Here is a 20,879-nt window from a genome sequence, read left to right as displayed (position 1 = left end):
AACCTTTAAAAATCAATTTGACATTTTATTCAACAATATTTAGAAAATAAATTTCATCTTGAAAATCATCAGTCCTGCTTTATTCATATTTCGATCCAACTCAAAAAAAACTGAAAATGTATTTCAGAATGATTAAGCAACTTTTTGAAATGCACCGACCATCTAATTTTGATTTTCCCTTCTTTAATGTTTACAATTTTTAACTAAGTAACAATTTATTTTGTGAAAATTAAAATATACCTTATTTTCTACTTGAAAGTCTACTGAAACTCTCGTCTCGGAAAACTAGAAAGGTGAAACAGAAGAGAGAAAGAAGAATTGGCTTTCTTCAATTGCATCAACAAATAAACAGGTGCCCAACAAAATTCAATTATTACGGCTTTTATAATTCAGAAAACCGTTTTAGATTGTCACTGATGCTGTCATTGAAATGGGTTTGATTCCTAATCTTAATCTTAATCCTAATCCTAATCCCAAGCAATCTCCATTTTGTATAAAATGGCCCTGGGATGCTATAAACCCTAACCCTAAAATTTCCCAAAACCCTAACCCCTGCAACTTTGAGTCTCCTTGGTTATTCAGGTCTCTCCAAAACCTTGGTTCATTTGCTTTCAATTTTGCAAATTCTGTTTCAAAATCTTCAATTCCTCAGAGTTCCAACAATTCCTTGGCACCGGTTGAGAAAATTGGTCAGAACAAGAAATTCAATTTGACATGGAAGAAGGAGAAGATAAAGAAAATAACTCCCAATGGCGTCGAGCAGGCGGAGGCCGAGCAGCGAGCGTTTGCTGCCGCACTGGCAAGTGGGAAGGAGGCCACTTTGCTCGAGTTTTACTCACCCAAATGCAGGCTCTGTAATTCCTTGCTAAGTTTTGCTTTGGAGATGGAGAAGAGGAATGCTCACTGGCTTAATGTTGTCATGGCTGATGCTGAGAATGAGAAGTGGTTACCAGAGGTATCTTATTTTTAACATACTACGTTCATTCAAAATGCATAACTTGGTTTAGCTTAGAAGTTAGAAGACCTTATTTTCATTGATGATGATATATATGTAGTTTCATAATCAGGTTCAGTTCATATTCATTGTTTGTCTGTCATGTTGTACTTTAGTACCAGTGTTAACAAGGGCTCCATCATGGGAATTCGGATTAGTTGTCATTTTCTTTGTGTGTGTTTGGAATCGCCATGAGTTTGATTAGATCATAGTGGCACTGTGATTGTGTTGAAGCTTCAAAGTGTAGTTTTTGTCCATCACGGTGGTACACCGTAATTCTGATTAACTCACCATCAATTCAGTCATGCATTAAGCACGTGTTAGTGAGAGCGGTCATTCACCGCCACCGTGCAGTAATAGGAAACTGGAACTTGTAGCTTCTACTAAAACGTAGCGTTGGGACAGGAGAATTTCAATGTACACCGCATATCCAAACGTTGACCAAGTGATTTCGAGATGAATTGATGTTGCCTTCAGAAGTAATTTAAACTTCAAGCTGAAATTTGGAGCTTTTGGCTCAAGAATTCATTTTTAACTTTAAATTTGTCGTAATTTTCATTGAATATAGCAACATATACAGATTTTTCACTGGTATTAGTATATTCATTTATTGCAATCCAGCTTGTGCCATCTAAACAGTGTATCTAAACCTCCATCTTCAAATTTATTGTCGAGACAAATTGCCCTTTGATTTGTGATCACCTTTGGGAGACTCCACATGGCGTCAGATTTGATCTCTTTGCAGGTTTCTCATCTCTTGCATAAGTTGCAGCAACATGGGAGAGATGCATAGAGAAAAGGATAGACAAGAAGAACTGAAACACAGTCGAGGAGTGTTGGTCTTCTGTCAGGCAACTAGGAAAAGCAGAAGATAACCTTAAAAAATTAAGGAAAAATTATTAGGTGCAAAAATCAAACCCCTTTCTAATAACTCAAACCCTAACTAGAAACAAATTATATTGAATAGAGTCTGTCTAGTATTAGCTGTTAGGACATATGAAGATATGAAAAATATCTCGATATTATTACTAAGATTGTATCTTTCAGAACAAGTAGTATTGTAGTTGATTCCGATTTGTTCTGGATCACAACAAGCATGTGTTCTGCATCACTCGAGTAGGTAATATTTTAGTTGATTCCATTTGGTGGCATGTTTTCACAATTTTCTTAAATCATTAATTCTAGTCTCTTAGTGTTTCCTCTAGGAACAGGCAAACAGCTCAAGCTAGCACTTCTTGATATATTGTTCTTGCATCCTTATACGAAATTGTGATACTACTATCTTCAATACCTTGTTTGCGAATAATTTTGGAGATATGTTATTTTGTATTGAGTCTCAACTGGAGAGTTCATTCTGCTCATTATGACTTCTTGCTGAATTATAATTAATTCTTGCTATTGCAGCTCCTTAATTATGATGTTAGTTATGTCCCCTGCTTTGTGCTTATTGACAACCAAGGAAGGGCCTTGGCTAAGTCAGGTATCCCAAATAGTCGTTTACATGTTGTAGCCGGAGTCTCACATCTACTCAAAATGAAGCGTCCTCAACAAAATTAATGGATGATGGGCAGAAAACCAACATTTGTTTGCGGTATCGTTCTATGAGCTTGAGTTGCACTTCTTTATATATATGTGGTGTCAAGTTGGTTTTAATTGAGATAACATTTCCTCTGCTTTCTGTTGGAATTTGTCCCATATGTTAGGTTTGCTTCGAGTAAGAAAGAGATTGGCCATGTAATTATCCTTCTTTAGATTCAATGCACTTTAATCAAATCATATTTATACAAACTGCTCATCAATTTTTTTCCTCCTTGCTTCTTTTCATCTCTTTTAACTGTAATATCCGTTTATTTCTGTTGTTGCAACTTTCTGTTCGAGAATGTTGGCACCATTATTTTCAAGGTTTTAGTTACTCACTTTCTTGCTGTCACACAGTCATAACTTGCTTTAGGTTCAAAGGACTCAGCTTAATCGACCAATTCAATTGGTGATCCAAGAATATAGATCTGGTCCATCTAAATCGTAAGTACTCAGTTCATTTTATAGTTCTGTCATTAAATCATAGTAAAGTTAATGATGAATCAACTAATTAATCCTATATTGAGAGAGTCGCTAATGCTCAACATAACAGACAAACAAATATAGAAAATCCTATGAATGAGAAATAATAGTAAAAAAAAAACAGCAAAGGGAATTCATAATCAGTCAAGATATCAGTCCAACATGGATTACTTATAAATTACTAGACTAGTAATATGTTATTTAAATTATCAAAAGAGGCACTGGAGTAATATCCAGTAAGCAGTAAGAGAATTAAAAAAGGTAATAAAGAGCTTGAAGCACAAGGAAGAACAAAAAATATTAAAAAAGGTAATAAAGAGCTTGAAGCACAAGGAAGAACAAAAAATATACAAGTAGCCACTTACAGTTAAACCTCTAAGTTTCAGGTGTCACTTTTATTTTCTTATAGATTCCTTAGTTAAAAGAGATAATTTGTGTCTTCAAAGTTACTTCTACTAACCTTATAATTAAATACATGGTCTGATGGTCGTGACATGTAAAAAGGCATGCTACATGCATATTTTACATTTTTCCGTTGGAGAAGAAATTATGACAGTATTATAAGCTTGAAGCAGAGTTAAAAATCTCAAATGTGAAATCTTGACACATGACTAACTTAACACTTTATTCATAGAACAATATAAAACAAAGTTAACAAAAATAGCCTTATTCTAGTTGCATTCGTGATTATACTGTGATCAACGATAATGCATGACTCATGGCTACATCACACAAGGGTACATAAAACTGATAGTGATCTCACACTGAAACGACCATAATGAAAACTGAGAAGAAAATGCAGTAATTAAACCAAGTAGCCTGCTCTCCAATGCTAAAAATCCATAAAGCTAGCTAATGCTCACCATTAGCCTTATCCTCATTATGGCAACACTTGTAACTAATAAACACTTCCATTGTGCGGTGACAATCTGGACACTCAATAAAATCTGGTATTTTTCCAGCAACATTAGGAATCTCAAGGTGAGAGCAAAGATGAAAGGTATTAGCAACCTTGTGATGATGTTCTCTAAATGCAAATTCAAAACCCTTAGTGACCACCACATCTTTCCATTTGTCGAACTCTGCCACTGCCTTCAAAATTGTTGTCCCATGGCCAACAGAAGTCACAATAGACCCTTTTGTCACAATTGCCCACCCTGTCTCATTCTTGTAAGAAAGCAACTTCTCAACCTGTTGTGTTACAGTGTTTGTTTTCTCATGCATCTTGGTGACAAACAAACTCTCTACCTTTTTCCAAAAGTTGCTAACTGTAGTTGGTTGTTGAGACTCCAAGCAGAATAGCTCAATTGAAGTCTTTGCTTGCTTAATAGTGGCATCATTTGCTAAGGCACCAGCAGACTTAGTGAATTGTTGAATCCATTCCTTATCTTTGCCTCCATAAATGATCACACTCTTTTCCTCCTCCTTCATTTTTCAAAGGAAACATATAAAATTTATTAGTCACATTTAAACTTGTTTACATTAAAGTTAACTTACCAACTTGAATGGAAACTAAAATCAAATTCAAGAAGTGACCGTAAGAAATAAATTTAAAACCTATATACTGACAATGTAAAAATATTTTACACATAAATGTGTTTGTATAAGATTTTTTAGACTAATAGTGCACAATAACATAAATAATACTAATTATGATCATAAGAGTTGTTATAAGATATATGACCATCCAAATACTTACCCATTTAATCTTTATATCAATGTCAACAAGTAGGGAATCAACCCACATTAATGATTGAGTCATTGATTCTTCTTTGGATTTGGAGAAAGGAAAACCTTTTACCCCCCAAACTTGAATCATATGAAGTGCATTCTGATGTAGAATCTTTCCTTGTGGGCTCAACACAACAGCCAAAGGCTTTAGCTTGAAATGCCATTCCTCTTTTATGTACTTGATGCCTTTTATGGGTGCAAAATGATGCAACACATACCAAGGCATCTTAGACTTTAATGTATCAAATTGTTTACGCAGCTTATCATTCCATTCCTCCACGATAGGAACCCACACAATCTTGTGTTGGCTTCCTGTTCTCTTAATATGATCATGAATTGGAATCATAATTGAGATGTCTTCTTGGCTTATGTCCAGGGTTGAAATGAATAAGAACACGTCTTTTTTCTTCAACACTTCAATATTAACCTGTTTAATTATAAAACATGTATTTTTTGAAAAAATATACCAACTATTCTAAAAATTAATTGAATATTAACATTAGCATGCAATTCATTTTATATCTTTCTCTAGTATACTTTCATTTATTCTTATTTTAGTTGTAATTAAGTAATTATGTTTTGAATGCAAATATAATAATGGAATAATAAATACTTAAACAAAAGTTTGCTTTGAAAAATATCCATTCAAAACAAATTTAATAGTCAAGACAAAATGTGTTCACTTTCTTACTAAAAAAATATATATTTATTTCGTTATATATAATAATTAAGCAATTAAGATATACTAACCAATGTTTTAGTGGTACCATCATAGATGGGTGCTTTTGGAACGTCTTTCCAAAAAATCAACACCTTAAACACTTCCATAATTTCTGTCGGGGTTTGAAAGAGCTTCCTAAGTAACTTGTTATACTCTGCTTGATCTGAGAATTTAAATAAATTACTTCAATATATGGGAAGAAAATACTAACATTTTATATATGTGGCAAGCTAATTATACCAATTTGTATAGTGCATTGTGACACATGCTTCCTCAATTTGCTGATTATGATGTTAATCTTTTGACCAAATTGAGACAAGTCCTGCCTCTTATCCCTAAAAATAAAATAAAAAAATAGTAGTAACTATTAATTATATTAATGTAGCTAACTTCATTATGTATAAGGTTTCAACTTACGAATCAGTAGTGAGACATTCAATTTGAGTAACAATTGCAACAATGGTAATGATAACCCAATAGACATCAACTGGGAATTGTTCCAAAGCTGGTGCAAGAGCTGGCACTTCCTTAATGTCATGAAGTGAGTTAAGCCTTTCCAACTCAATGATGATATCAATCACTTGCCATGTTGCCTTGATCAGATTGTTGAGTTCCAAAATTGCATTGCGGTGTTTTTTGAGGGATTCAGGTTTGGTGAGTTGAGGCACTCTTTTGATTATGCCTAATGATTTGGCAAGTGGTTCTGTTTGTAGATACTGTGATAGTAGCCAGAACTGTCCATATTCAAGAGCAAAAGCTGAAAGAGTCAGAACTCCTTTTGCAACCCATGAATAGTTTGATAGCTTGTTGAGTATTGCTAGTGTTGTTTTGTATGCAATTTCTTCACCTGGTGCTTTGCATGACATCTGCCATCATCACACAATACATTTATACATTCAGTTTAATTAACTAATACTACTAATACTAGTATATACTATAGAAGGATTTTTGTAGAGAACTATTATGTGTTCTCTTTTAAAACAATCCATGTTGATAAATAAATTGATTTATTTATCAACATTTGATATATTCACTTTATTCCTAGAGGAGCCTAATCCTTGACCCCTCAACTTATATTAAAAATTAAGAAAACTTTGTGCAAAGAATAAAAATTTAGTATATAAAAAAAGATAGTACAAAAGGTCGATGCATTTTTACGTATGATCTCTTTTATAATATTTTGAATTGTATTTTTTTAGCCTCTTTAGTTTTCTTTAATATTTTTAACTAATAACATTTAAAAGAAATTTGGATTTGTCATTACTATTATATAATAGTGGATGTAGAATATTTTTTTAAGAAAATATATAAAAAAATTAGTATGATGTTTACGAATAATGAAATGATGTTTTTTTTTTTTTATTTCATTGAAATAATTTTTCTTAAAATACATAGGTTTATAAATAAATTTTTGATTCAGAAAGCGATCATTAGTTATTTGTTAAGGAAACAATTATATTGGAACCTTCAATTTGTCAACGTACTATAAAAGCTCCTATATATATTTATAGATTTAGATTAATTTCCATTGGAGAATCTACACCTCTAGTAAAATTTCTTCCCTATAAGGTTTTTCTTTTATATATATATATACTTAATGGTCCGTTTGTTTAAAATTTAAAAGTGATTTTGATATTATATTTTTAGAAATAATTTTTATAAAAATTTATTTAAAATTAATAGAAGTTTTTTAGATTTATTTTCTACTAATTAAAAAAAAATTGACATTCAATAATTTATATATTCATTATTAGAGATTTTAATATGATAAAAATATTTTTTTTTATATATCTTTCAAAAATGATTTTTATAAAGAGCTTCTCAAATTAGTTTTTTTATTTTAATCATTTTCTGAAATTTCAATATCCAAAAAAAATTGTAGAAAATAAATGAAATATTTAAAATTATATTTTAAGAAAAATTATTTATTATTTAAAGATAAAATTATAATAAAAAGAATATTATAAAAATCTTTTTCAAAAAAATCTTAAACAACGATACACAAAATCTCACTTAGAAACTGGAGTCCAAAATGTTGGTATATACGGTATGTATTTAGTTTATCTTTTTTACGGTATTTAGTTATAGCACTTATGAAAATGAAATATGAAATAAAGACCCCGGAATTAATTTGCTTCAAAGTACACAATGGTGAAGTGAAGTTAGCAGGTGGATTAATGTTATCTAATTGCTCCAAACTTCCTTGATGTCCCTGAAATAATTAAACAAGTTAAAGGGATTTTTGGCAAATTAAAAAAAGATAAGAAAGATTAATGTGCATATTATACACACATGTACGACGTTATCAACAACATGTGTTGTACGCGTAAGGATGTTCCCAGCAATTTTGAAAAGAGATTGAGCATCAAATTTGTGGTCACTATGGATATGAGTTATATAAATCTCCTCCAAAATGTGTTCATCAGACATTGTTAAAGGGTTATGGTCATTTCCACTACCAATGTGAAGAAGTGATCGCACTAGGCTAGCCATATTGATTCACCAAAACAAAAAACTCTTGTTTGTGGTGTATGATTGTTTGGATGCAAATATATATATTTGGTGTTTTGTGTGTGGTAGCTTCACTGCCCTATTTATAGCCTTCAGAACTGATTTTTGTTTTTGGACTATTCATCATTGGTTTTTATTTTTTTTTTCTTTTAGGATAAGCCTTGTGGAGCAGTTGTGAACTAAAGTTTTAATGTATGCAAAACTAATATACTCCCTCCTCCCAAGTTATATTTTCCTCCAACTATAAAATATAATTAATTATTGTCTGAGAAAAATATATTATTATTATCTTTTATTAGTAGTATAAGAAAGAAAAATTAATAGAATTGAAGTAAACGAGGGTAATAAATAGTAAAATGTAAGATAGAAATTGAGATATTAATATTGTAAAACGAGTTATATAATTTAGGAAATTTTTTTTTCAAAGTGCCTTTTAATTTAGATTTAATTGAGGTGGTTGTATACTCACCCGAAGTAATGTTTTTCCGAACCTAGGAATTTAACTTTAGTCAAATAGTAGTTATGACACATAATATATTATTGGTTCTTCATGGAGTTTCTTTTAGGGTTTCTTTGGTTTAGGAAATAAAGATAAATATGGAGAATATAAAATAAATAAATAAATAAATAAATATATAAAAGAAAAAGAAGAATAAATATATTATTATTGATAAAATAGAGAAAATAATGAAATATTAATAAATAAAATGTCAAAAACGTATGTAAAAAAGAGATATTATTGAAAAATTACAACTACAAATATAATTTCAATAAAGTAGAGATACATAAAAATTATTCATTTTATTTATTCAAATAAAGTAAACAATAAATTTACCAGCATTTATTTCATTAAATGTTTGCAAAACTTTGTTATAAATAAAATTATTTAAAAAACTAATTATATTATATTTTTAAAAATTATGATAATTTAATTCATTAATAATTTTACTAAATAATAAATTATATTTGATATAACAAGGTAAGTTATTAAAAAAAATTATTTCAATTGAGCAATTAAGTACAAATTATTGTGTCAATCTCCTTCAAGTTTGTAGTCACTATATATTTTGTGTCTTTCTTTCCAAATTGAAAGCATGTCTTTTTTTATAAGTTTCTTGAATTTAAAATAATCATATTTGAAACGTGATGAACTCATTTTATTAGATTCAATTTCCACGGATGAAAGAAATTTTTTAATACGTATATATGTATATATAACCTCCATAATTTGTTTACTCTAACTTTCATATTTTGTTCACTATTTGGTTTTCTCAATCGAATAAGGCACGGTTTTTGAAGTAGCATTTTTTTCTCGTTGTTTTGAGTTGATATACAAATTTTCTAAAAATTTTAAAATTGGTTAAATTAGACATTCCATTTTCTCTTTATGTAAGTTTCTTCTTTGAAATTATAAAATACTAATTAAAATAATCTATATTTAAATATTTTATCGTTAAATATTTTAATGTAATGGTGTAATTGAATATTTGACTTATCTATGTTGATTTTATATTAATGTCATCTTTCTAGAAATAAATTGATTGATCAAATTTTGCTATTTAGAGATAAGTTTGTAGGTAATTGTATTGTATATAGACAAGTTAGTCCATAAAATATTTAAATTTTATCAGAAAATTAGTCTATGTAGAGATGACATTGATAAAAGATCAAACGAATATATAAAATAATTATTTCATTACAATCAATAAAAAATTAAAAATAAATATATAAAATAAATTGTGTATCAATCAAACAAAATGTTTCAAATTATTAAACTACAAATACTATATTTTTATTTTCTTTATATTTTTTAATTTTTGGTTAATTTATCTTTTAATCATATCTAGTTTTTTTGCTTAAGCACATTTATATCATTTTATAAATAAGCATATTTCTTTTCATTTTCGTTTAGAGTTTAATTTATATGAATTGATAATGTAAAATAATTTTACACTATCATCTAATAAGAATTATTATTTTGACACACCTATTTAATTAACGCAATTTAATTCAATTAAAACTAAAAAACCAGAAAATAATCATAAATAGGTAACTAACTCAATAACCTTTATTGCCATTTTTCATTGAAAGAAACTGCCCAGAAATTATTTTTTGCATAAAATTATTATTTATTTTAAATTTATAATAAAAATTCCTAAAGGTAGTTTATTCCCTTATTCTCTTTCAAAACTCAACACTTTAGAGAATCCGAAGCCAAAAATATTACAAAACTTCAAGACCTAAGGACTAATTTCAGCTTTAGCTGGAGACTAGAATCAAAAGATTGTTTTAATGTCATCCAACCAACACTTTGGATAGATTTGTAGCTTACCTTTCAAACCACTAGTGCTGTCATGCAAAAACTAGATATCGACAAACACGAGGGGCACGAGGTATGATGTAGTCCCTTTCACAACAAACTCTCAAGGGTGGGAAACCAACAATATCCGACAGTTTTTAATTTAGATTGTGCTAAAAGTATAAAAGTATATTTTTGTTGCTTTGTAACAAAATAAAATTCTATCAAAATAGTAAAAACACTCATGTATTATGTTTAACAACTCATGTTTTATACAGATAGTAAAAATATGTTAGGTATTTTGGAAAATAAAATTGAAATTAAAATGTGTTTTTTTAAATTAAAATTGTTAAAATTTTATATTTGATCTATTATATAATAGAAAAAATTATATAAAAATATAATATATATTTTAAATGATTACATTGATAACAATTTTTTGATTCATTTAATTTAAGACACCCAAAAATATTCCACTTTACATAGTTATTAAATATTAAAGTTAATTACAATTATTTGAGATGCTCAGAGTTTGTGTTAAATGAGAAAATTATTTTTTTTCCCCTTTGAAATAACACATATTAAATCCCAAAGATCTTGATCATAGTCAAGTCAATTTGAAAATAAGGAGATTCTTGTTAGTGGTTATTATATAGCTGAAATTGTTATCACAAGTATAGCTGAAATTGTTAGTGGTTATCACTTTTTTGTTTTTTTTATAAATTTTTAATAATGTTATCATTTTTATACAAAAATTCAAAAAAAAATTTAATCAAAACTCATAATATTAATTATATTCTTCAATATAATACAAATTTCATCAAATTCATAACGCAAATCTTCAAATAAACTCATATTTTCATACTTTATTTGATATTGTTAGGAATAAATGACTAAATTGAGAAGAAAAAAAAAGATAAAGGACTAAAACGATACCTCAAATTAAGTTAAGGGACCACATATGTAATTTAGCCGTTATTTAAACATCAAATTTAAAACCTTATATATCGACATCAAATAAAAATTTGAGATATATTTTAAAGTTAAAGAAAAAATTATTTTAAAACTTAAAAATTATATATAAATACGGTGATCGGCCTCAATTATGATGTTCAAATATCTTTTTTTTTCAAAACTTATAAACGATTTGTCGTTGATTCTTTAAAATTTAAATGTTTTGTTTAAATGACACTTCCTCCGTTTCTTTTTAAATGATGACTTGTTTAGAAATTTTTATTTATTATTTTTAAAGTTCAAAGTAGTATTTACTATTATTTTATTAAAATTATCTCTGTCTATTTAATATAGAGAGAAATATGTTCAAATCTAATGATAAGTATTCACTCTATAATTAATTGCAAGTAAAAATTGTTTAAATTTTGCATATTAAAAATATAGTTGATCACATGAAATATCATGTTTAACGACAGTTTTGATCGTTTTATTTTCACCAATTCGTAGAGTTAGTCCATTTATTTAAAAACTGACAATTTTGGTACCTCTTTTAAAAATTTTAAATAAAAAATAGTCAATAATTAATTTATAAAAAATAAATAATTTCATAAATTGAAACTGAAGTTTTTAAAGAGTTTTATTGCAATTTTAAAGTTATTAATCATTTAACATTTTTGTTTTATATATCATATCATTTAAAATATATTATATCATTATTTTTTAGTTAAAAAATCATATGGAAGGACCAAAAGTATTAGATTTTAAAATATAAAGATTAATATTGCAAAATGGTGAACTTTGGAAGACAAAAACTCCAATTAAACTAAAATATTACAATCACATTAATAATTGAAGTCTATTGTCTAAATTTTCTGCTATGACTATAATCAATGAGTTTGAATCTTCTCAAATACTAAAATTTTAGTGAACTGGAGCTTTCTTTTATGGAATTTTTTAAATTATAAATTTTTTTCCCTTCAACGTGTGGACTGAGGCCAATAATTAGAGGTTTCTCAAATTGACACTATTTATGGGTAAGACCTCGTGTTATATTGCTGCCCTTTCTACTAATGGGAGGTAGTAGAACTTGTCCTGTGTTAGAGCCCCTAGGGGTTTGTGGGTTGTTTGGGCGTCAGTTTGTGTTTGGTGAATTGTTTGTCTGTTTTTGGTTCTCTGATTTAGTTTAGTTGATTTAATTTGGTTCATGAGTTGCAGCTTGATTAAGGATATCCTTCCTGAGACCCTCTCCCTCTTGCTCTTTGCCGTAGTATTTTAACCCTTTATTTTGTTTCCTTCGTAATTTGAATTTGAGTACTCTTATACGCCTTGTAATTATGTGGTTTTGTTTTTAATATAATTTTGCCATTACAGAAATCCCACTTCAAAGTTACTTTTGAGAAGAGAAAAAAAACATTGATGATGGTATTAAATATTAAAATAGTTAATGTTGGAAAGTATTAAAGTTAGTTTTAAAGTCCCAAAAACGTTGTAGATAATAAAGTAGCAGGCTAGATTTTAAGCTTAATGGTGCGAAAACAATAGAGAGCATAAGAAAACTAAACCGTTTCTACAAACTGATTGATTACATAAAAACAAAAACAAAATATGGAAACATAGGAACAAAAAAAAAAAACTATTCCTGAGACACTAAAGCAAAATAGAAAATCCTAAAACTTGTGCAGATTCAGTAAGCCTACAAGCTACAACTCAATTAAGCAGAAACAGTCTGAACTTGAAGACCAGCCTCCAATGCAGATTCTCTATTAGCAGAAGTTTCTTCCTCAGCTTCACCAGAAATCTCTTCCAAAGATTTTCCTTTAGATTCAGGCACCAAGAAAGTAAACATCATCCCGAAGAAGTTAGCCACACCCAAAAGCAGAAGCACATTTCTCACTCCAATGCCATTTTGAGCATATAAGAATCCAAAAGCACCAACCATTGCACCAGCTTTCCCAGCAGCAGCTGATATACCATGACATGTTGACCTTAATCTTGCTGGGAAAATCTCCGCCGGCACCACAAACGTCGTTGCATTTGGACCGAAATTAGCAAAGAAAAAGGTCAATGAATACATAACAACAAACCCAATTTGGTTTCCATCCATTGTCCAGTGGTGATATGGAATGGCCAAAGCAAACATGAACACTGTCATGAAGAAAAATCCCATCAACTGAATTGTAAACCTTCCAATTTTATCAATAAGTGCCACTGTGAACCAGTAACCAGGAACACTGCTGCAAAGTGCTATGAGTGTCTGTGCTCTAGCAATTTTATAAACCTCTTCAAGAGCACTCATGGTTTTAGCTTCTGGAATCCATCCGATTGCAGTAAAAATGTCTTTCTGGAAAAGATTCTGACTATAGTAAGCAATGTCCAACAAGAACCAAGTCACAGCAGTTCCAAGCAAGTGAAGTCCGTGTCGGCGAAGAAACCTTGTTGTAAACAACCCAAAATCATTCCCATTTGCTCTTTGTGTGTGACCCAATTGCTGAACTTTTTCCTGTTCAGCTTCAATATCAACCTGCAAAACTTTGGACATATCTGCAGCCGCTTGTTTAGCATTCTTGGCAACCAAAGCAGTGTATCTTGCAGTTTCAGGCATTTTCATTCTCCAATAGTATGTCAACAATGCTGGAAGTGCACCAAACATTAAAATTATCCTCCAAACATAATCAGCTTGTGGAACTGTCGACAAAATTGGGTTAACATCAAACGCCGGAGCAGGGTACATAGCTTTGAAAGCAGATGAAACTATAATCGCAACGGCGCCGCCAGCCAAAATTCCAAATCCCTGCATTGCAAAAACAGCAGCTATAAAAGCACCACGAGTCTTTTTGTTTGCATACTCAGACATGATTGTAGCAGAAAGAGGGTAATCACCGCCAATTCCAAATCCAAGCCAAAACCTGAAGAAACAAAGAGTAGCCACAACAGTTTTGGGATCCTTCCCAAAAGAGAGACCAGAAGCAAGTGAACATATAACCATAAGCATAAGGGTCATTCCATAAACACGTTTTCTTCCCATTTTGTCACCTAGCCAACCAAAAAAAAGTTGGCCTGCAAGTGTTCCACAAAAAGCAACACCGTTGATTGCAGCTGAAACATTCTGTGGCAATGAACCAGGTTTGTTGTTGCCTTCAAAGTAATACACACGGCCAAGCAATTTGGTAACAAGTGAAATGCAGAAGAGATCATAAGCATCAGTGAAAAAACCCATTCCAGCAATCACAATTGCTGTGAAATGATACCATTGTGTCTTTGCAACATCAAGTGCATTTAGCACCTTCAATTGTTCCTTAGCCATGTTTTTACACTTTCTCAGAAATAATCTTCTTCCTTTACCTGAAATCGAAACGTACACAATAAAATATTAGAGGGAAGATTAATGTAGAATGAAAGCGGTGTAGACAATTCAAAAGCATGTGCACGTGATTGCAGTAAGACAAAAATTGGAAGCTACAGTTTCCACAGCATTCAATCTAAACAAAATCACATGAAGTCATGGCTTGAGTTAATAAACTGAAGAAACCATATACACCTACACCTCCATTTAATCTTTGTACTGAATTTCATGTACTTATAATATTATAACTACTACAAAAATTAGAGAAAAAAAATAATATTCATTATTAATTGTCAGTATAAAATTGTTTACACTAAATGTGCATATCAAAGTCCAATGTGTGACTTTGAGAATAGTTACCATTAATTTCAAATATTTATACTAAATTAGCATTTATGATTAATTCACGGTATAAACTATTTAAATATAAGAAAAATTCAACTATTCTCATATGATAGTAGTAATAAATAACAGAAGATCCGAGATTAAGGGATAAAAAAAAGGAAACAAAAAAAGGAAATCTTCAAAGTTGAAGGTAAACGGAAATCATGTGAGGATTTAAAAAAGAAAAATAAAATGTTATTAAATTTGACCACAAAGTTTTAAAAGGTGGCACCACAACACCGGAGTTAGTATTTTTTTTTTTGACGGAAAAACACTTGAGTGAGTTAAAAAAAAAAAAAACTAAGAAAGTTAAATAAAACTTTAAAAGAAGTTGGTAGAGCAGAAACAGAAGCAAGTAGCTGTAGCTAGCAATGGTGTATCATCAAGAAAAAAAAGAAGGAAACGAATAAAACAATGAATGAATGGATGATAAAAAGTAAAATACCTGAATGGTTATATGAAGAGAGAGCAAAGAGAAGGAAGAAGAAAGTTGTGTTGAATGTTGATAATGGAGAGAATGAGAAGTGGTTCCGTATTTAATAGCAAAGTACTCCGTCTTTCAGTTTGAGTAAAACTCTGAAAGGGTAAAACCTTTTCTTTATCTTTATTTTACCCTGATTTCTCTCCAACTATCTGTTTTATCTTTTTTATTTTGTTCATATAATTATTGATAATAATCGTAACAGTAATAGCAAAGTACTCCGCGTTTGAGTTTGAGTAAAACTCTCAAAGGTTTTCTTTATCTTTATTTTACCCGTATTTCTCTCCAACTATAATTCTCCTTTATCTTTTTACTTTGTTGATATAATATTTATTTCACATGATTTTATTGATAATAATCGTAACAATAATACATGATGTAACAATTTTATCTTATCAATCTTGGTTGTTGTTAAAAAGAATTGCATTTTTTTTAGATAAAATATTAAAAAAATTCATATAATGTTAAATCTTGGGTTGGAACTCAAAAATAATACCCAAGAGCTGTACTACTTTTGAAATCGGTTTGACAAAAAAATTTGCATATTCAAAGCATATACTTAAAAGTTAAAAGTAGGAGTAGGGCATGTTAGTTTAGCCTACGATTAATTTTTTAAGTCTGAATCCAGCATACGATTTATAATAGTTTTTTTTTGTTTGATCTGATCTGTTTTTAAAAATATAATCTAATTTAAAAATCTATTTCACATTAAATCATTTAAATAGTGTATTTTATATATTTTTTAAAATATGCTAAATTAAGCCTTTATGTATAGGAAAAACTAATAAAATAATAAATATAAGGAAAACTAATAAAATTATAATTAGTAAATACTTTCCAAAAAAAAAAAGAATAAATAATTTAAAAATAACAAATACTAATATTAATATATATATATATATATATATATATATATATATATGGTGACCTATTAAATTTAATATGCTTTTTTTAATATAAGGAAAACTAATAAAATTATAATTAGTAAATACTTTCCAAAAAAAAAAAGAATAAATAATTTAAAAATAACAAATACTAATATTAATATATATATATATATATATATATATATATATATATATGGTGACCTATTAAATTTAATATGCTTTTTTTATATGCATGAGTTTAATTTAAAAAAGTCTAACTTTAACCTTTTTTACTAAAAAGACATAAGTAAATTAGGCCATAGACTTCATAGACGGCCTAACATATTTCTACCTCTAATTTTGACATTAATTAGAGGGTTAGTTTTAATCACTATTTTATAAGTTTTTGGATTTTTCCTCGTAACTCAATTAGAGGGTTAGTTTTTATAATGTAAAATTACATAAAATGATGCGAAATTGTTGATTTGGGCCTGAAAACATGAATTTAAGGAGAATAGATTTGTAGATCATTGCATAGAAAATAAAGTACGTGAGAAGTCAAATGCATGAGTTATAAAAGTGCGTGATCACATGTGGACTACCGCCAGTAGTAGACGCATGCATGATGCATAGTGGTTATCGTGTGAATTAAACATATTTATTATCGGTTCCCAAATTACAAGAGGTTTCAAATTGAAATTCATACTTATAACAACTCTCACAACACACAATTTACTCTGAACTACTTGTCCCACCGATAATATGTTTATATGGCGATTTTAGGCATAAGAAAAATCAATAAAATTTAAAATACAAATCAATGTTTAAATCAGTGTGATTGTACTAACTAAACAATATATATAATAGTAATCTTTCAAGTGTGGAATAATTTTGAAAATATCTCTGAAAATAGGTCCAGGTTTGAAATGATAAATTGATTAAAAAGTTAGAACTTAAATAGAAAATGCATTAAAAAGAAAAATGTCATTTGAATTAAATGATTCCGAATTTAAGTTGACATTAAATAAAATGCATACATTTAAAAGAATTGAAATTAAAGATGTAAAAAGTAAATGACTAAAATGTAAAATTGCAAGTAAATGAAATAAAAGAAACTTTATTAAAATGTCGACGAAATTAAAATGACTTGAATAATAAAAAATTATATAAAGTTAAAGGTGTTTTAAAAAACATAAAAGAGTATATACTTAAGTTTCAGAAAACATGAATGTTTCATGGCAGTTAGTTCTGCTGAATTCTATTTTCAATCTAAGTTTTAATGTTGTCCACCTATATATATAGTTTGTCTAATGTGTGCCTCTTGTTGATACTATCCACTTTCTTTAACTCAATCTTGATCGTCGATAACTATACATTTTCATGAAACATTGATTTTGTCTTAACTTCAACGTCTCTTCGTTGACACTTGTTTTGTTTACGTAATTTTCAAATTTCTCAGCAAAAACAACGTATATTTCTCTGCACGACCCTTAAATATGAAAACACACATGATACTGTGGTTGTTTTAAATTTATGTCCTCATAGTTAGATTATAGTTATACTGTGTTCATTTTTCTTTTCACATGCTTAGACTTAATTCACGGTGATTTTGTTAAAATCAAGTTGATTTTGATACAATGTTTAGTGTGCTCTTTTAATGATAATAAAACAATACATAAAAAGAGAACAATTTATCATCTAAAGATTGATTTAAGTGTGCAGTGAATACATCCAAGAAAACAAAGATCTACGGTCATCTATTAAAATTGTATGTTCTTATTATTGTTGAGTATGTTCATCAATAAATAGTCCTATAAAAATGTTCATTAGTAAATGGGAGCAATTATGCATACATATAGTATAATAACGTGCAAATTGTGGTCTAGTAAGATCTTTGGCAGATGCAGATGATACAATACTGCAAAAATATGTGATATGTTTAGACACAGGTTCAAACTCGCATTAAACTACTCCTTCTCCACATTTAATGGGTGAGTTTGCTATAAGACTCTTAAGAAAATAAATTGCAAATTTTGTGTATCCAGAGAGGATCCTATAAAACCAAGGAACTCGATTCAAATCTTATCTTCAATACACCATACAAAAACAAATATCTACATCATTATTGTTATGCATCTAGCAGAAGGAAAAACCGAACAAATTAAAATTGTCACATAAAAACACTCATAATTGTTATAATAATAATAATAATAACAGCTTGGAAGTTTGAACAGAGAATTTGATTAAACTGGTACTGTCCTAGCAGACCCTGCCATTTCTATAGCCTCATCACCATCTTCTTCATTCTCCCCACTCATCTCTTCCAATGATTTTCCCTTTGCTTCAGGCACTAAAAAGGTGAATACAATTCCCAGGAAGTTAACAACACCGAGCATAATAAGAGAATTCTTCACACCAATACCAGTTGGATAACCTTCATCAGTCTCATTTTTATGCTTACTTTGTGCAGCATATAAGAATCCAAATGCACCAACAATTGCTCCGGCCTTTCCCGCAGCAGCTGAGATCCCATGACAAGTCGATCTCAGCCTAGCTGGGAAAATCTCAGCCGGAACAACAAATGTGGTAGCATTTGGACCAAAATTAGCGAAAAAGAAAGTTAAGGAGTACATCACAACAAAACCAATTCTGTTTTCTTTCTTTTTCCAATGATCATAAGGTATAGCAAGAGCAAACATGAAAACAGTCATGAAGAAGAAACCCATCAATTGGATCGCGAAACGACCCATGTAATCGATAAAGGCCACTGTAAACCAATACCCCGGCACTGTACTACACAATGCTATAAGTGTTTGTGCTCTTGCAATCCTATAAAGTTCATGAATTGCATTCATTTCTTTTGCATGAGGGATCCATCCAATGGCAGTAAAAATGTCCTTTTGGAAAAGATTCTGACTATAGAAAGCAATATCCAACAAGAACCAAGTAGTTGTAGTTCCCAGCAAATGCAGTCCATGTCTTTTAGCAAATGCCTTGCTAAAAAGACCAAACTTTTGGTTTTCATTCTCAACAACTTTATTCACTTTTTCCTCTTCAGCTTCAAGTTCAACTTGTAACACCTTAGACATATCAGAAGCAGCTTGTTTCGCATTCTTAGCAACAAGAGCTGTGTAACGAGCTGTCTCCGGCATCTTCATACGCCAGTAATAGGTAAGTGCAGCCGGAACAGCACCAAACATTAAAATAATACGCCAAACATAATCAAAAGCAGGTAGAACCATTGATGCTTTAGCATCTTCTTCATAACTAGGAACTTTATATTTGTGATCAAAAGCAGTAGCCACGATCAATGCAACCATTCCACCAGCCATGATTCCAAATCCTTGCATTGCAAAAACAGCAGCTATAAAAGCGCCACGAGTCTTTTTGTTGGCATATTCAGACATAATTGTAGCTGAAAGAGGGTAATCACCACCAATTCCAAATCCAAGCCAGAATCTAAAGAAACAAAGTGTTGCCATGACACCCTTTGGACTATTACTAAAAGAAAGTCCTGAGGCAAGGGAACAACCAACCATAAGCATAAGGGTAATACCATAAACTTTTTTTCTTCCAAGTTTGTCACCAAGCCAACCGAAGAAAAGTTGACCAGCTAAAGTGCCACAAAGTGCAACACCAGTGACAGCAGCTTGAATACTTGGAGGGAGTACACCTGGCTTTGGTTTTGTGTAATCTGTGTAATATATTCTTCCTAATAATTTGGTCACAAGGGAAATGCAAAACAGATCATAGGCATCAGTGAAAAAACCCATTCCAGCAATCACAATTGCTGTGAAATGGTACATTTGTGTCTTTGCCACATCCAGTGCATTAAGCACTCCTAGTTGTCCTGCCATCGCCAACTCTGTTACCTAATTACAATTAAAATAAATAAATAAATAAATAAATCAGTTTCCATATAAGAAAGCAATTCCATATATACTTCTTCCATGTGCACTTTTTCTTTCTTTTAATAAATAAATGTCTAACAATGAGAGAGTAATTTTTAATCTTAGACATTTAGTTTAACAAAACTGCGACAAAATGATTTTCCAATTATAAATAGATGACGTATGGTCCCTAAAAAATAGTTGTATTTTTTAAGAAAAAAGGAATGATACGAAGTTATAATTTGAGTTCCTTAATTTTTTTATAATAATTATCCAGGCTAATAATTGATAATAGTTAATTGAGCAAAGTAGACTTTTGCAGGAAATTAATAATTTTTATAAAGGTTTGAAAAATAAATAAATAAATACATGTACATTTTCTCAGGCTGATGCAATGAATTGATGAAAAAAACTCATAGTCATAGTCATAGTCAACGTTTAAACGAATTTGACTCTCACCTACGAAGATTTTATTAATAAAATCCTATAAAAAAATTATAAAGGTTTGTGAAAAAGTTTTTTTTTAAAAAAATAGCATGAGAAGAACTTCCGACCATATGAGTCAACTCCAGGAAATACCATGGCAATGAAAACGTCGTTTAGAAATTCATTTGGGCCCTACAAAAACCAGAGAAGAAGGGAAA

At 29.8% G+C, this 20,879-nt stretch overlaps 4 protein-coding genes across 4 annotated transcripts in view; 1 reads left to right on the top strand and 3 right to left on the bottom strand.

Annotated features, from left to right (window-relative positions):
• Positions 1-134: 134 nt before the first annotated feature.
• Positions 135-2,801, top strand: LOC101491125 (uncharacterized). Its single transcript, XM_004495266.4, has 2 exons — positions 135-955; positions 2,399-2,801. Exons 1-2 carry the CDS (start codon positions 431-433, stop codon positions 2,549-2,551), a joined length of 678 nt encoding a protein of 225 aa, XP_004495323.1. The 5' UTR covers positions 135-430; the 3' UTR covers positions 2,552-2,801.
• An 854-nt stretch (positions 2,802-3,655) lies between these two features.
• LOC101490473 (protein SIEVE ELEMENT OCCLUSION B-like) lies at positions 3,656-6,481 on the bottom strand. Its single transcript, XM_027333889.2, has 5 exons — positions 5,925-6,481; positions 5,748-5,842; positions 5,537-5,670; positions 4,755-5,213; positions 3,656-4,480 (listed from the first exon to the last, which is right to left on the bottom strand). Exons 1-5 carry the CDS (start codon positions 6,371-6,373, stop codon positions 3,908-3,910), a joined length of 1,710 nt encoding a protein of 569 aa, XP_027189690.1. The 5' UTR covers positions 6,374-6,481; the 3' UTR covers positions 3,656-3,907.
• A 6,331-nt stretch (positions 6,482-12,812) lies between these two features.
• LOC101490799 (low affinity inorganic phosphate transporter 1-like) lies at positions 12,813-15,614 on the bottom strand. The gene is made up of 2 exons (XM_004495265.4): positions 15,444-15,614; positions 12,813-14,613 (listed from the first exon to the last, which is right to left on the bottom strand). Exon 2 carries the CDS (start codon positions 14,573-14,575, stop codon positions 12,983-12,985), a length of 1,593 nt encoding a protein of 530 aa, XP_004495322.1. The 5' UTR covers positions 14,576-14,613; positions 15,444-15,614; the 3' UTR covers positions 12,813-12,982.
• Positions 15,615-18,401: 2,787 nt separating this feature from the next.
• Positions 18,402-20,879, bottom strand: part of LOC101490150 (probable inorganic phosphate transporter 1-3) — a 3,545-nt gene continuing 1,067 nt past the window's right edge. The window contains exon 2 of the mRNA XM_004495263.4: positions 18,402-20,217. Coding sequence (XP_004495320.1) covers positions 18,589-20,202 — 1,614 coding nt within the window. The 5' untranslated portion in view covers positions 20,203-20,217 and the 3' untranslated portion in view covers positions 18,402-18,588. The remainder of the gene's footprint in view (positions 20,218-20,879) is intronic.

The sequence above is a fragment of the Cicer arietinum genome, chromosome 4 (assembly GCF_000331145.2).
Source record: "Cicer arietinum cultivar CDC Frontier isolate Library 1 chromosome 4, Cicar.CDCFrontier_v2.0, whole genome shotgun sequence".
Taxonomy (NCBI): Eukaryota; Viridiplantae; Streptophyta; class Magnoliopsida; order Fabales; family Fabaceae; genus Cicer; species Cicer arietinum.
The sequence above is the reverse complement of the archived record's forward strand: the minus strand, read 5'-3'. Positions and strand labels throughout refer to the sequence as shown.

Bases quoted from the DNA above. Each gene is read 5' to 3' on its own strand.
- LOC101491125 (XM_004495266.4), top strand. From the start codon at position 431: ATGGGTTTGATTCCTAATCTTAATCTTAATCCTAATCCTAATCCCAAG. The intron at 956-2,398 runs GTATCTTATTTT...TTGCTATTGCAG, and splicing joins ATGAGAAGTGGTTACCAGAG to CTCCTTAATTATGATGTTAG.
- LOC101490473 (XM_027333889.2), bottom strand. From the start codon at position 6,373: ATGTCATGCAAAGCACCAGGTGAAGAAATTGCATACAAAACAACACTA. The intron at 5,671-5,747 runs GTATAATTAGCT...TTAAATTCTCAG, and splicing joins ACAATGCACTATACAAATTG to ATCAAGCAGAGTATAACAAG. The intron at 5,214-5,536 runs GTTAGTATATCT...ATAATTAAACAG, and splicing joins ATGGTACCACTAAAACATTG to GTTAATATTGAAGTGTTGAA.
- LOC101490799 (XM_004495265.4), bottom strand. From the start codon at position 14,575: ATGGCTAAGGAACAATTGAAGGTGCTAAATGCACTTGATGTTGCAAAG.